General features: G+C 56.5%; 7 protein-coding genes across 7 annotated transcripts; 2 read left to right on the top strand and 5 right to left on the bottom strand.

Annotated features, from left to right (window-relative positions):
- Positions 1–742: 742 nt before the first annotated feature.
- IWZ02DRAFT_491939 (uncharacterized protein) lies at positions 743–1,982 on the bottom strand (the record flags this gene model as incomplete). The annotated part of the gene is made up of 2 exons (XM_066769802.1): positions 743–1,489; positions 1,536–1,982. The coding sequence occupies 2 exons, from the start codon at positions 1,980–1,982 to the stop codon at positions 743–745; spliced, it is 1,194 nt and encodes a 397-aa protein (XP_066621158.1).
- Positions 1,983–2,377: 395 nt separating this feature from the next.
- On the top strand, positions 2,378–4,915 carry IWZ02DRAFT_311288 (ATP-dependent rRNA helicase-like protein spb4). Its single transcript, XM_066764068.1, has 2 exons — positions 2,378–3,083; positions 3,135–4,915. The coding sequence occupies exons 1-2, from the start codon at positions 2,791–2,793 to the stop codon at positions 4,747–4,749; spliced, it is 1,908 nt and encodes a 635-aa protein (XP_066621157.1). The 5' UTR covers positions 2,378–2,790; the 3' UTR covers positions 4,750–4,915.
- A 76-nt stretch (positions 4,916–4,991) lies between these two features.
- Positions 4,992–5,636, bottom strand: IWZ02DRAFT_434523 (uncharacterized protein; the record flags this gene model as incomplete). Its single annotated transcript, XM_066766367.1, has 1 exon — positions 4,992–5,636. One exon carries the CDS (start codon positions 5,634–5,636, stop codon positions 4,992–4,994), a length of 645 nt encoding a protein of 214 aa, XP_066621156.1.
- A 230-nt stretch (positions 5,637–5,866) lies between these two features.
- IWZ02DRAFT_311277 (uncharacterized protein) lies at positions 5,867–6,509 on the top strand. Its single transcript, XM_066764067.1, has one exon. The coding sequence runs from the start codon at positions 5,981–5,983 to the stop codon at positions 6,422–6,424; it is 444 nt and encodes a 147-aa protein (XP_066621155.1). The 5' UTR covers positions 5,867–5,980; the 3' UTR covers positions 6,425–6,509.
- IWZ02DRAFT_455870 (uncharacterized protein) lies at positions 6,467–7,961 on the bottom strand. The gene has a single exon (XM_066767813.1). It carries the CDS (start codon positions 7,892–7,894, stop codon positions 6,656–6,658), a length of 1,239 nt encoding a protein of 412 aa, XP_066621154.1. The 5' UTR covers positions 7,895–7,961; the 3' UTR covers positions 6,467–6,655.
- Positions 7,962–8,798: 837 nt separating this feature from the next.
- Positions 8,799–9,914, bottom strand: IWZ02DRAFT_311262 (uncharacterized protein). The gene has a single exon (XM_066764066.1). The coding sequence runs from the start codon at positions 9,507–9,509 to the stop codon at positions 8,919–8,921; it is 591 nt and encodes a 196-aa protein (XP_066621153.1). The 5' UTR covers positions 9,510–9,914; the 3' UTR covers positions 8,799–8,918.
- A 405-nt stretch (positions 9,915–10,319) lies between these two features.
- Positions 10,320–11,619, bottom strand: IWZ02DRAFT_491934 (uncharacterized protein; the record flags this gene model as incomplete). The annotated part of the gene is made up of 2 exons (XM_066769801.1): positions 10,320–11,230; positions 11,280–11,619. The coding sequence occupies 2 exons, from the start codon at positions 11,617–11,619 to the stop codon at positions 10,320–10,322; spliced, it is 1,251 nt and encodes a 416-aa protein (XP_066621152.1).
- Between the last annotated feature and the right edge of the window lie 2,476 nt (positions 11,620–14,095).

Below are 14,095 nucleotides of genomic sequence, written 5' to 3'. Positions count from 1 at the left end.
AGTTGAAGCAGGTGCAATGTGAATCAAGATTTGAGGACAGGCTCACCACATCCTCACCCTTGACCCCTGAATCCACATCCCCTTGGAGTCACTTCCGTCTGCTCCAGACACGCGCACAGCAATAGCGCGGCGCGCAGAGAAGCTTAGCCATTAAGCATATCCCACTAACTCTATCCAGCCAACCCAAAAGACAATCTGAGATGGACAAAGTTTCAACCACGGAGTGAGTCAGGTGAGTCATGGAGAAGAAAGGAAATTTTTGTTGGAATCAAATTTGGGATGCGGAGTTGAGAAGGCTAGCGCAAAATAAAGACGTTACTTGGAAGCAGAGAAGAGAGAATAAATGAGAGTGGGTATTCAATGCGCCGGATGGCTGAGGTATCATAGGTGGTATGGTGCGCGTAGATACAAAAAAGGGAAATGCAAGGGGATGACGAGAAAGAAAAGGCGCTAACGAACAGCCCTGTGTGAGGCGGACTGGCAGATGGCTTAGTATCCAAGATAATCCACGCCCGTCTCTTCGCCGGGTTTGTTTGTTTCGCCGGCGTCGCTGTAGCAGCCTCGCGTGCCCTCGCGTGCGGAAAATTTTGTCTCCAAAAAAAAAAAAAAAAAAAAAAAAAAGAGTCGAAATCTTCGGAAAATAGCCAAGACGCCGTGAAATATCTTGTGCTCTCTATGGTGGACGAATTCCCCAATCTTGCATGCGTCTGATCTGATAATCGCATCTTTCGAGTCCGTCCGTCTATGCCGAACCAAAGACCTTGAGGAAACCCCACAGCCCGCACGCACAGAGGACGGGGATGGTGACGTTGTCGTCCCACCCAAAAATATCGACAGCCTCGCTCGCGCTCGCCACGACGCCGGAAACCAGGCTCATGGCCCCAAGCGCGAGGCCGCCCCCAATCGAGCCCTGCTCTTCTCCCCATCCAAGGGCGCCCTTCACCGCCGTGGGCAGCCCCAAACGGCCCTGAAACGCAAAGGCAAAGTCGCCGCTGTCCACTCCCGGCTCGCCGGCCTGCACGCGCGGTGCGATCCAGCCGTAAAACAGGGACGCGGTGACGACGCCCGTCAACAGCGCCGCCAGACTGCCGGCTGCGCTTTTGCCGCGGCGGATCTGCGGTGTGTACTTGCCCCAGCGACGGCCGGCCGTCGAGGCGGCCGTGTCGCACCACGATAGCAGCATCACGGCCATGACGCCGACGTCCTTGGGGAACCAGCGCAGCGCAGTCCATGTCCCGAGGAGGTACCAAATAACGCCGTTCCAGCCGTCGACTTCCGACTCGCGCATGAGGGCGCCGAGGCAGCGAATGTAGAAGCGGTTGAGAGAGTTGAAACGGTGGCGCAAAAAGTCTACGGTTGCGATTGGGATGAGAAGGCCAAGGAGTATGGGATGTATGGACGTAGGTTGGGTTGCGCTGGTGTAGAGACCGAGGGTGAGGAAGCCAATGGAGGTGTGGAGGATCTTTCGGGGGATTTCATGTCGGTGAATCTGGATTTTATTAGACATGAAAGTGTTTGGCGGAGTAGTAACTCACAAATGAACGCCATTCCTGATGTATGGGTATCAAACCAAGGGGACTGGGACTCCGGCTGAGACTGCGCCAATACTCTTTGTTTGATTGTGCGTCGTTGGGAGATAAGTGACCATTTGAGTAGCCGTTTGGTGCTGCAAGAGAGTCCTTATTCCGCGGCTTTGTTGATACAGTTCCGTCTTGTTTGGTAAGAGGCTTGACGGCTGGCCGCTTCTTCATGGGACTGCGGCTGCGGGCCCTCGGGCGCCTTCCCAGCTCGTCGGAACCGGAGCTGCTCTGGTCGTCGACCTCATTGATCGGAGGGGTCGGCGGAGGCTGGCCGGTGTTGACGCGCCGTGCGGCTGAACGCGTAAAATATCCGCTGCTCTGCATGTTGGAGTCGGAAGGCGTGGGCGACGGGCTTATGACGCGTGGTGTTCTCGGCACCTGGGCTTGTGCGGAGACGGCCATGGCGGGATACCAGCAGAGGGAAAAGGGAGGGAGGAGCGGAGAGGGCAGGTAGCCGCAGAGTGAAGAGCGGGCGTTGGAGCAGAGGGCGGCTAGGACGGAGTAGAAGTTGGTGGATGGTTGGCGGCCGCGGAGCAGGGTATCGTCGCTCGGGTCTCGTGCCTCGTCTAGGTGGAGAGGAATATGGGAGGATTTTGAGGCGCGGGGGGCTTGTGCATGTTCTGGTTGTTGCCGGATAGCGGGAGCTGCCAGGGTGGAATTTTGGAAGACGGAAATGGTGGGCGACGGGGGCCGGCGGCTGTGCAGTCGTGGTCCAGGTGCTGAGGAGTAGTACGGTATAGTACGGTGTGATGCTGCTGACTTGGATTTTCGAGCGAGCGGTTAGCTGGCGCTGGTCAAGCGGAAGCCTGGGCTGGGCCACTCGGCTGTCAGTCCAGTCACCTCAGTCAGTCAGTCAGTCAGCCCGTCACCGCAGTCACTTATGCCATCACTGTGCATCCATTCCTCCCAGAGACCCCACCAGGCAGCCAGTTTGCTCGCATCTGCTCTTCCGCCGTCTTCCATCATCCGGCCCTTCCCAGCCATCGCCCATCTCTCGTCTTACCGTCCATTGTTGAGCTGTTCCGGCCACGGGACCGCGAGATTCCGCCATGGCCCGTGCCTCAATTTCACGTGCATGTTCCGCGTCACGCGAGTCAGGTTTCTGCTTATCGATAGGTAGCCCTCGATTTTTCGCCATAGCACACCCACCTGCAGGCCATGAGCTTCCCCGTCCCTCATCTCGCGCCAACCTCTCCTGTAACCCCACGATATGGCTCCAGAAAAGCCCGACAGGTCCAAGAATCTGCGCGCTTGGAGTAGCCTCACTCCCCCCCTCTCAGAATGGATTCTCGACGCCGTCGCAACCATGGGCTTCGACCGCATGACACCAGTCCAGGCCAGCACCATTCCACTCTTCATGGGATACAAGGACGTCGTCGTTGAAGCTGTCACTGGTAGCGGAAAGACCCTGGCTTTCCTGATTCCCGTCATCGAAAGGCTGCTGCGCCTTGATGAGCCCATCAAAAAGCACCATGTCGGCGCCATCATCGTTTCGCCCACTAGGTAATGCCTCTTCGCTTGGCTACTCGTCGCCAGCAATTGACTTGCTTTTAGGGAGCTGGCCACACAAATCCACACCGTCCTTCTCTCTCTCCTGCAATTTCACGCGCCATCTGCCGCCGCATTACGACCGCCCGAGCAAGAATCCGAGGGCGACGAGCCCAAGCCCACCTTTTCCTCCTCGACCCTCAAAATCGTACCGCAACTTCTCCTCGGCGGCAGCACAACCCCTGCGCAAGATCTGAGCACCTTTCTCAAGACCTCTCCCAACGTCCTCATCGCCACCCCCGGCCGTCTTCTCGAGCTCCTTTCCTCCCCGCACGTTCACTGCCCACAATCCTCGTTCGAAGTTCTGGTTCTCGACGAGGCGGATAGACTGTTGGATTTGGGATTCAAAGATGATTTGCAAAAGATTCTCCAAAGGCTGCCCAAGCAGCGCAGAACCGGTCTCTTTAGCGCCAGCGTAAGCGAAGCTGTATCAGAGCTCGTACGCGTTGGCCTGCGCAACCCTGTGCGCATAGCTGTCCGAGTAAAGTCGTCATCTGGAGCCCTCGACAAGAAGACTCCAGCTTTTCTGCAAATGACCTATCTTCTCACGCCGCCCTCTCACAAGATACCAGCCATAGGCAAGCTTTTGTCGGGCATTACTCCAACCCCCCAACGGGCAATCATTTTCCTGTCCACCTGCGCCAGTGTCGACTATTTCCAACACGTTCTCCCCGCTTTATTGACGACTCATACGATTGTACCGTTGCACGGAAAACACCCTCCCAATGTTCGCGAGAAAAACTTTCGCCGCTTCACTGAATCCGTCTCTCCTACCCTTTTACTCACCACTGACGTCGCCGCCCGAGGATTGGACATTCCCTCAGTGGACCTGGTCATTCAGATCGATCCACCTTCGGACCCAAAGACTTTCATCCACCGCTGTGGCCGTGCAGGGAGAGCAGGAAGGAGAGGATTGGCCGTGACGCTCTTGACCCGTGGAACACACGAGGAAGATTACGTCCCGTTTCTGTCAGTCAGGCAAACGCCGGTCGTACCGCTTACGTCACCGCCCATCCAAGTTTCCGATGCAGAGGCTGCAGAGGCTACCAAGACGATGAGGGACATTCTTCTTGATGACCGGGCAATCCACGACAAGGCGCAACGAGCATTTGTCAGCTGGGTACAAGCCTACAGCAAGCACACGGCAAGTAGTATTTTCCGCGTCAAGGAACTCGACTGGCGGGAGCAAGCGGATGCCTGGGGCTTGCTGAGGCTGCCAAAAATGCCCGAGTTGAAAAACTGGGAAGGCGATAAGAGGCTGGGTCTGAACATAGACTGGGACGAGTACAAGTACAAGGATAAGGTTCGAGAAAAGAGGAGACGAGACGACGAGCAAAAGTATCGCGAGGAGCTTGCCAACGGAGAGGGCAAGGACGAACAAGCCAACAAGAAGAGGAAGAGCGGAAGAGAAAACGCGTGGAGCGAGCAAAAGGAGGCCAAAGAGACGAGAGAAAAGAGGAGGGAAAAGAGACACAAGAAGATGAACGCAAAGAGAAAGGAGAAGATGACGGAAGATGAGAGACGAGACGACGACAACCTGCAGCAAATGATTTCCAAGGTCAGGGAACAGACGAAGAAGATAGAAGATGACGACGAAGAGTGGAACGGGTTTGACGACTGAAAAATGGGTAGCATCGCGCGGCGCAGCATTCATTGCAACGGTGTTCTGGCTTTGCTATCTGTCGTCTTTTGGGTCCGGCGATACCCTCGGGAAACATGAAATTGATCTTTTGCAACTGACGACGCAAACCAACTCTCCTTCATAAACAAGTGAAATCGTCCGACAGTGACGCACACATTCCAACTTCACCCACCCACCCAACCTTCCCGTCACCATCATCCCGTCCTCCCTCCTCTCCACACCTAAAACTCGCCCCTCTCAATCCTGCGCCTCTCCAACCACCACGCCACTCCCACAACAGCAAACATGCTGAAATCCAGCTTCTTCTGCAAATGCGCATCCTGGTGGGGCCCGAAGCGCGCGCTGCCGGGCACAGCGTCGAACGCCGTCACATGTGGATACGCATGCGCGCTCAGCTGCGTCACCCAGTACATCAGATTCAGCAGCACGACGACGCCCAAATCGCGCTTCGCCGCCTCCTTGCGCAGATAAGTGAGCGTCGCCTCGACATCCGCACCCGCAACCCCTTCCGCCGTCCTCGCGCCGCCATCATCATCGGCGCCCTTCGCCAGCGCGAAGGTAGCGGCATTAGACGTCGTAGCGGTAGGGGGCAGCGCACCCGTCGTAAGCGGCGCAGCCAGCAGCGGGGCGCGGTAGAGATAGTACAGCGCGGCGACGCCGAGCAGGGCGCCCATGGACATGGTTTGCGCGTTGTGGAATTTGGCGTGGCCAGGCCAGGTGTGGTTGTAGATGTGCGATTCGTTCCAGTCGGCGATGAAGCAGGCTGTGCTTGTCATCAGCGCGACGAGGGTGAGCAGGATGCGGCCGGGCGGGAGGAGTGGTGGGGAGGAGGGGGAGGCGGTGGTGGGAGTGGTGGTGCGCGCCATTGTGGTTGTTGGGTAGGTTGGTGGCGGACGACTGGAGATGAGGTTTGTCTGTTGGTCTATCGCAATCCCTGGGATTCGTTGTCGTCGATGTCGTGCGTCGCAATATCCACCTCTTAACCAAAGAACTCGATACTCGAAACCTCGAAACCTCAAAGCCGTCAAAAAAGTGTGACGAGTCGGAAGAGACAAACGGAATAGAAGAAGGAGAAAAAGGGGAAGAAAAAGATAATGATCAGACGAAGCGACCAGTAGCCACCTACAGACGTACCGTCTCGACGATCGCCCGACCGCCGCAAGCGCGCGCGCACCCGCTCGTTCGTCGGATTACCTAGGTACCTAGGTGCATGCAGACCGGCCCTCCGACGCAGCAGATGCAGCCACTGCTGCGACGGCGGTGTCGGGTGCTGCTCCTTTCGCTACCCACCATACCTACCGTACCTCAGTCAGCCGCCTACATCTACTCGCCCGCCTTCACACTGCACTGCGTCCTCTCTCTTGTCGCCTCTTCTCTCTTTCTCACATTCGAGGCGCACACTCGAGGAGACGGTACCCTACCCAAAGTGCTCCCGCTAGACGGCCCTAGCCACTTGCGGGACCCAACCCGACCCGAACCAGACAGGAAGAAGAGAACGAGGGTCTGCAGACGGCGCGGCGGCGTCGTGTGCCATGGATGGCGCCCCCTTCCCCCCGCATCCCTGGCGGGCGGACGGGCGATCCGAGCCGTCAGCCGTCGTCGGGCAGTCAGCCTAACCCGGCTTTCGGCTGACTTGGATGGATGTAAGCGGTAGAAAGGTGGTCGGTGGGCTGATGGGTATGCGTGACGGACCAGCTGACAGCTGGATCGGGCCAGATGAATGTTGGCAAAACACCAAGGACATGCTCCCGGTCTATAATATATTACAAAATGTAAACATCTACACAACGAGTACTCCAAAATGATGCAGTATCAAAACACCGCTGAACGCTTTTTTTCCGCCCAGGCAAGAGACAAAAAGAAAGGAAAAAAGGATACAAGAAGTCTACTTCCTCTGCTTCAATCCCTCCTTGTCAGTCTCGGTCGTGCCGTCAATCTCGAGCGTGTCAAAGTTGGCCTCGGCCGTCGCCTTGCTGACATTCTTGCCCTCGACGTTCATGAGGTACGCGACGGCGTCGTCCTCGAGCTGCTCGAGCAACTTCTCGTCCAGCTCCTTTTGCTTCTTCTGCTTCTCGACCTTGTCCTTTTGCGCGCCGAGGCGCATGCGCAGCAGCGTCGACAGCAGACCGGCGACGCCCGCGCCGACTAGCATGATGTTGTTCTTGGCGTGGTGCGGGACGAGGTAGGCATGGCACTGCGGCGGGAACTTGGCGTCGAGGAAGTTTTCCGGGTGCTGCCAGCGCTCGAGGCACTCGTCGTAGGCCGAGCTTAGCTTGGTGTGGATCTTGTTGACGCGGCATGCCGTTGTCTTGCACGTCACAAAGTACGGGTCCCAGCCGGCGTAGCGGTCGTGCGCCTTGTTGATCCAGTCCAGCCCCTGCGGCGCCCACGTAAAGTGCTTCTGTTCGCCCGGGTGGATCCATTCTTCGGCATTTTCAAATGGATAGCCCTCCTCAGCGCTGACGGTGCCCTGCTGGATACGCAGGATGCTGTTGGTCGGGCGGCGTGAGTAGCTGAGGCGGAAGCCTGCTGGTTCGGCCGGGGTGATGGGTCCGGCAGGTCCTTCCAACGAAGTGATGTTGTAGACGACCCCCTTGACGTTGTGCGTGCTGTTCTTGACGAGTGTGTCGATGCTGATGCTGCCCTTCAAGCCGACGACCTCGGGCTCGTAGTTTGCAGCGTCGAGCAACTTTCCGTCGCTGTTGTAGCGCGATGGAGAAAATAGCCGCACCGCGCTGAGGATATTGCCGCCTGCAACCTCCTTTCCTCCTCTTATGCCCGCCTCCTCAGTCGAGATGACAGGCAGGTCGTCGTCGAGGACAGTGTAACCGTTGATTTGGGCGCCATTCTCTCCGTCAAGGCCCAATTGGCGTGTGATGCGGACGTCGAACTCGAGGAGGCCATCAACAAACTTTTTCGGCTTCTGCGAATCTTCCGGAAAGCATTGCGAGCAGGTAATGGGGAACTGGATGTGGGTGAAGCCGTTGTTGCCGTGGGAAGAGACGCGGATGGGGACCTGGTCGAGAGGGCGTTGCTCGTGGGGGTCGATGAGAGGTTCAGGAACGGCAGCAAGCGCAGGGCCCGCGAGCGCGAGGGCGCCGGCGACGACAGAAGCACTCCGCATGGCTGGATGGCTTGGTGGTTGGTGGAGGTGGATGGAGGAGGAGAGGCACCGTCCGGGTACACTTTTGTCATTCGCTCAGGACGAATCGGAGTTAAGGCGGCAGCGACAGGGTCTGCCAGGGGGATCCGTCCACACATCCATCCATTCGCCCTGTGGCTTGGCGTGGCGTCATTTGCTCGGCTACCTTACCGTCTTCCCGTCCGCTCTCAACCTCACTCCTTCATTGCCAACCTCCAATTCGACTGTCACCAGCCCATCTCCCCTCTGTCGTCCGTGAATATCCGAAATTGGGCCTTCGTAACTTGACCTTCATCTTCTGCTTTTTTGGGAGAGCAACGAGGCATCCGTTGGCCAGCGCCAGCCCCTATGCGAAATTGGAATACGCTTGGTCCTGCTTCACACAATAGATATTGACGATCTGGTTTCATTTCCATTTCCATTGAGAAGCCGAGACAGCATGGTTCGTCAGCCTTTTGTCTCTAGCTTCAACGTCCATGCCACACCTTTCCACTGTGCATTCCGTCAACAGCAGTCTCCAAGAAAACCGGCCCCCCGTAGCGCTTGTACCAGGCCACTGGTTGCTCTTCCCGAGTCCGTCAAGAGTCTCGCTCCTTCCCCTCGATTTGGTACAAGTTTTCTCCTCCGTTCCAGGACGGTCAACCTGTCCTTTCCTTCTCTGATCCAGGCTGAGAGCAGGAGAAATTCTGGCCAGAGCAATGTGCCAAGTCTGTTGCCGACATCTCACCGTGGTCAGCTTGTGCAACCTCTCCAAATGGTCCAACATACCGGCCTCTGACCAAGGGTTCCTTCCATATGCTCTGTCCTAAGTGAATGACAAGGCGACTTCGGCGTTGCAATCATACCAAAAGTCTTGTTGAAGAAGTCATTGATGGTCCCTTTCGATCTTCAGCCTTCTGAGCGCCGATTTAATTGCCTTCGGAGGTCTGGACGGACGCGACACGCCTTTCACAACCTGGTCTTCAAAATGCGAGTTGAAGTCCGTCGTCGTCTTCTGAACAAATTCCTACGGAATGAGCTGCTTCGGCTCCGATCTCTGCCGCGATTCAAGTGCCTGCCGCAAAAAGTCTTTCTCCTCCTTCGTGTTTTCGCACCGCCGATTAACACCTTTGTTCCTGAGAAACTGATAGATCCAGGCGTTGAACCCGCTGATGGTCTTCGGGTCCCACCACAAGATCGGGCCCGGCTGATGATGGCCCCTCGTTTCACAAGCCCTGCTGATTATTTTGCAGAAACGGCATTTACGGCGAGGCGGGTTCAAGGCCCAGTTTTGGCGGACCTGGACGTCCTCCCGGCCGTTTTCCGTCCAGCGCATCGTCAACATGTCCATCTGGTCCACGTGTTCGCCGTCTTCGGTGCAGCAGATCCGCTGGCCGGCCACGAAGAATCGCAACTTCTGTAAGAGCTTGAAGTCGTCGTTTCCGGTGAGAAATTCCTCCTCGCTTGACGGCGAAGACGAAGAAGACAAGGAAGATAAGGAAGACAAGAAAGACGAGGAAGATGAGGGAGACGAGGAAGACGAGGAAGATGAGTAAGACGAGGAAGATGAGGAAGACAAGGCAGACAAGCTGCTGTCCGATTCAGAGGAGGTCTCCATCGTTATGCTGGTTCCAGGACTGGTGGTACATTCGGTAAGCCTGTCACTTCCGCGGCGTTGTGATAAATATGGTGCACGTCAACAAGCTCCGTCCGCCTGTATCGATGCGATAACGATAGCGTGTGCTTTGAAACAAAAACCGGTATGGATATCGCCCGCGGTCGCGGTCTGTTCCGTGTTTTGGAAGATGTTTCATTATCCATACCACGAGAGGATTGGCGTGGTGTTGTGGTTTGCGACTGCTCTCACATGTTCTCGCTGCCCGAACAAATTTCACGATGTCAAGAGTCATCCTCGCAGTAGTCAATCATGAAGTCGCCAAGACCTGCTCAGTAGACTTCAATGGTGCCATGGATCAGGCAGTTACGACGGACATGTTGGAGCGTCTGATTCTACTGTTTGCAGGCTAAGGTAAGGTATCTACAGCTAGATCTTCGCTCGGCTCTGCATCGCATCATGAGTACCTTTCCTGGTTAGAACCATGTTCCGCGGCGGGCCGCCCCGACGTATGCAGCTATAACCCTGATCCTGGCTCTGTTTCCAATCCAGCCGGACTTGGACTTGTGCGGCGGGGACTTTCTATCAGGTGGGGATTGAAGAGAAAAAAAAGGCAAGCCGTCAAGAGGGAGAACTCGAAGAGCTTGGGTATTGTGCTAAAGAATGTGTCAGACGCACAGAGAAGAGACCCAAAGGCTGAGAAGCAAACAAGGAGCATTCGTGCGTTGCGACCTGCCATGTTGCCAAGTGTACGAATTCTTCCGCTCGTCGACTTGAAGAAGCGTAACGAAAGTGGACTTGAGCTGAGCTCGTCTAAGCAGATGAGCAGTCGCTGTCGTAGCCTTGGGAGGCTCCGTTGGTCAGCACACACGGCTGGTCGTCATCACCGTCATCGTCATCGACGCCATACTTGTCAGTGCCAGAAGTCGCATCGGCAGTACTGGTCACCTGGCCACCTTCTTCTTCCTTTTTTTCAGTCTCGTCATCCGCATCGAAACTTGGATCCTCGCTGATGTCGAGTTGCATGGTCGGCTGCGCTGCGGATGGACTTGGTAGCAGACCGCTGCCACGCAAACGCCTGGTGATGGCACAGTGAACAGAATGAAGAGACCTACAAATGTTGAACTCGTCGTTGACACATTTCGTAAGCTCCTTGCGACCGACATTTGGATCTTTGAGCAATTGCTCCCTCAGGAAGTCGAGTTGTTCGGTCGTCCACGGCAAACGGGATTCACGAGAGCGCTGAGTCGTCTTGCGGAACCTGAACTGGCACTTCCACCGATTCAGAATGGCAATCTGGCCCGCATCGTTCCAGTCAGAAGGCGGCGCATGAACGTTCATGCGACGGTGGCCCTGGGTCTTGGTCTTGATTCTACCCTTGCCGATTTCCTGGTCCCGGTTGACGGCAATCAAGCACAGCAGCCTTGCCTGGTCGTAGACTTGGCCGTTGGGCAGCTTGACAAAGCGGCCGCCCGTCTTGAAAGTCAGCTTGATGTCGTTCAAGGCCTCGGTGATGGGGAAGTGGGCGCATTCCGGGACACTGCGCTCGTAGCTGAGCGGTGGTATCTTGTAGCCGTTGTCCATGTAATCCTGGACCGTGAAGTAGCATGGCGCCCAACCCTGCGTCTCACGCTTGCGCGCATCTGGCTTTGCGGCAGCGTCCGTCAGGTCGAGAGACTTGAACGGGTTGGAGAGCTCGGGCGCGTTCTCGACGATGTATGCGCCTGGTGGCCATTGAGCTTCGTTCGAAACACGGAAAGAGACAAGACTTACCTTGCTTCTGGCTGAAGACGGGGCAACCTTTCCTGGAGCCATCTTTCGTCTTCTTAGCAGTCCTGACTCCTCCGACCTTGTCGCCGCAGATGCAGTGATCTGCGCCAGGCGGCGGAGCAGGGACGTCTTGGACATCGAAGGCTTGGCTGGAGACGGGGAGTACCTCTCTATCCTCCTTCACGTCCCAGGCCTTGCCGTGACGCTTGTAGTCCGAAGTGTATTCTGGATCGGGCCTCTTGAGAAGAAACTCGCAGGAAGAGTCAGACGCACAATCATCCGAGTCGGCAAGCCCGACAGCGAGAGCTCTCGAGGTGCTTGTGGCAACGGGGTGAGAATTCATGTTGGCGAAGACGGATTGCGAAAGCGAGACAGGGTGAACAAAAGGGGAGGCGCCGTACGAGCTCTGAGAGAGCGGTCGTGTGAGGGGAGAGACGGTGTGGAGGGTGGGCGATTGTAAGCGTTGCGACGGTGTTGATTATTTGGTTACCAGAGGACCGAGCTTGGAGCCTTCGCATGCTGGAGCGAAAAACACTCACTTGACTGCATATACAACACGGCACTCAATCAACTTTGTCCATAGCTATAGCAACCTCCAGCAAAACGGCACTGCGTCTTGCAAAGAGTTTCCAGCCCTTCCTCGCCTGGCTTATTTACCGTTAGGAGAATTAAGGCAAGAAAGACTAACTAACCGCAGGCATAGGAAGCATTCCAGGATGCCAGCGCCTTTTCTCGTAGTCACCTCGCATTCTGCGTGACCAGCGCGCTTGTGTAAGCTAGATCATTCTAGTCAAGAAGAGGATTCTGCTACAGCCTCTCTTCAGGACTCCATCGATCTCTCTCTCTCTCTCTCTCTCTCTCTCTCTCTCTCTCTCTCTCAAGTAAACCGATCAGCGGTGACAAAAGAGCGCTAGGAGAACAAAGTGTGTCAAAGTCAACAAGGGTCACTGTCCTCTGAGTAAGTGACGCAAGTAAACTTTAGGCAGGTAGATGAATGTACAACAGGGAAAATTCAGGATGAGAAGAAGAGAAGAGGTTGAAGGTTTGACTGGAGGATGGCTATCAAGATGACCGACAGGTCTCCAGCTATTTGGCCGCTCAAACGTAATCCACAAATGCCAACCGTTGCTCCACGAACACGTCCGTCCTCCACAGCCGACCGCAGTCCCGTTGCTCTCCACCTACTACTCACTTCCCACAATCGACACACCAGCGCCTCCGCGACTCGGCCAAGACCGGGCGATCTCTACGTCTGAAGCCCCTGCCAACGCCCTTCTCACTCGCCGCAAATCGATTCCAATCTCTCGTCAGCGCCTCATCAATGTCTGCATCTCCATCCTCCGCCTCGGCCCCCGTCCTGCCAATTCTCTCCCCAACCCACGCCCTCAACCACGCCTTCTCCTCCTTCGTCCACTTGTGCCGTGTCTTCTTCGCCGGCTGCCACCTCCGCTCGTGCAGCAGCTCGACATGCCATTTATTCAGCTTCGCGATCCAAGACCGCGACTCCCAATCTTGGGTGCGGGCGAGGTGCGCTGGGAGGGGCAGGGTGTCTGTGAGGCCGGTCGTGCGGTTGGGGAGGTGCAGAGGGAAGCGGGTTGTTTGGTCGAAGATGGTGGTTTGGATGATGGTGGTGGTGGTGGTGGTGGTGGTGGTGGGGTTGTGGGTGGTGAGGTGTTGATACCGGCCCGGCACGAAGGGTTTGACGTGGGAGGGGATGGAGGAGTTGGCGTAGAGGTTGGGCGCGTGGTGTGTGAGGTTTGGGTCGAAGTGGTCCACCGCCGTGGTAGGAGCGGCGGATGTGGGTGCCGGGGTGGTTGTGGTTGTGGTTGTGGTTGTGGTTGTGGCCGTGGCCGTGGTGCTCCTGCTGTGTCCTTGGCGGCGACGACCGAGTGGGCGGACGCTGTCGTTATCGCTGCTACTGCCGCTTTCGTCGTCTGTATCGACGTCGTAGGCACGATCATGGCGAGAGAAGTTGTTTGGGTGGGTCAAGTCGTCTTCGCCACAATTGGAAACTTGGTCGTCTTCAAGTGAGCCAGCTGCCCCTGTTACTGAGGAATTTAGCACACAAAGTCCCCTCAATGGTTCAGCCTCTCATGCCTCCCGCACAACAGAGCAACAAACAAGGAAATCCAACATCAACCCCAAGAAGGAACACCCCACGCACCATCAACATGATGACCTCTCCAAGCCCTATCCTCGATATACGCCAACCGCGCAAACTTGAACTTCTTGAACTCAGCCACTGCTCTCTCCACCTCGACAAACTCTCCCTCGGCGCCCCCCTGCTCTTTCAATTTCCTAGCCCACTCCAGCGCCACCTTCTCCAGCGCTGCACGCGCGGTGCGCCGGTTCAGCTCGACGAGCTCGATCTGCCGCTCCAAGTCGCTGAGGGCCTCGAGGCGCGCGGAGTCTTGCTTGATTGCGGCGCGCGCAAGTTGGCAGATGATTGGTTCTGCGAGAGTGCCGATGTGCTGTGCGAGTGGCGAGAGTGAAGGCGACGATGATGGCGCGTCGTCGGGTTCCGTCGAGGCTTGTGATGGTGATGGTGATGGTGATGGCGATGGCGAAGTGAAGTGGAGGTTGACGGATGTTGCGAGATCTGCAAGAAGCGATGATGGGCGAGGCTCAACGTTGTTGTTGTTGTTGCCGTTGATGTGGTTGCTGTTGCCGACGCTCATTTGGTCGGATGATTGCCGTCTGCGGAGTGGTCGAGAGCGCGCAGGCATTGCTGGTGGGCTTGAGGCCATCCGGGTGTTGGGTGAATTGGACGCGTCGGAGTCTTGTCGTTGCGCGCGTGCCATGTCTTGCTCTGATTGCTG

Source organism: Phyllosticta citriasiana, assembly GCF_038021145.1.
Source record: "Phyllosticta citriasiana strain CBS 120426 chromosome Unknown IWZ02scaffold_9, whole genome shotgun sequence".
NCBI classification, from domain to species: domain Eukaryota; kingdom Fungi; phylum Ascomycota; class Dothideomycetes; order Botryosphaeriales; family Phyllostictaceae; genus Phyllosticta; species Phyllosticta citriasiana.
The sequence above is the reverse complement of the archived record's forward strand: the minus strand, read 5'-3'. Positions and strand labels throughout refer to the sequence as shown.

Bases quoted from the DNA above. Each gene is read 5' to 3' on its own strand.
- IWZ02DRAFT_455870 (XM_066767813.1), bottom strand. From the start codon at position 7,894: ATGCGGAGTGCTTCTGTCGTCGCCGGCGCCCTCGCGCTCGCGGGCCCT.
- IWZ02DRAFT_311262 (XM_066764066.1), bottom strand. From the start codon at position 9,509: ATGGAGACCTCCTCTGAATCGGACAGCAGCTTGTCTGCCTTGTCTTCC.
- IWZ02DRAFT_311288 (XM_066764068.1), top strand. From the start codon at position 2,791: ATGGCTCCAGAAAAGCCCGACAGGTCCAAGAATCTGCGCGCTTGGAGT. The intron at 3,084-3,134 runs GTAATGCCTCTT...ACTTGCTTTTAG, and splicing joins ATCATCGTTTCGCCCACTAG to GGAGCTGGCCACACAAATCC.
- IWZ02DRAFT_311277 (XM_066764067.1), top strand. From the start codon at position 5,981: ATGCAGACCGGCCCTCCGACGCAGCAGATGCAGCCACTGCTGCGACGG.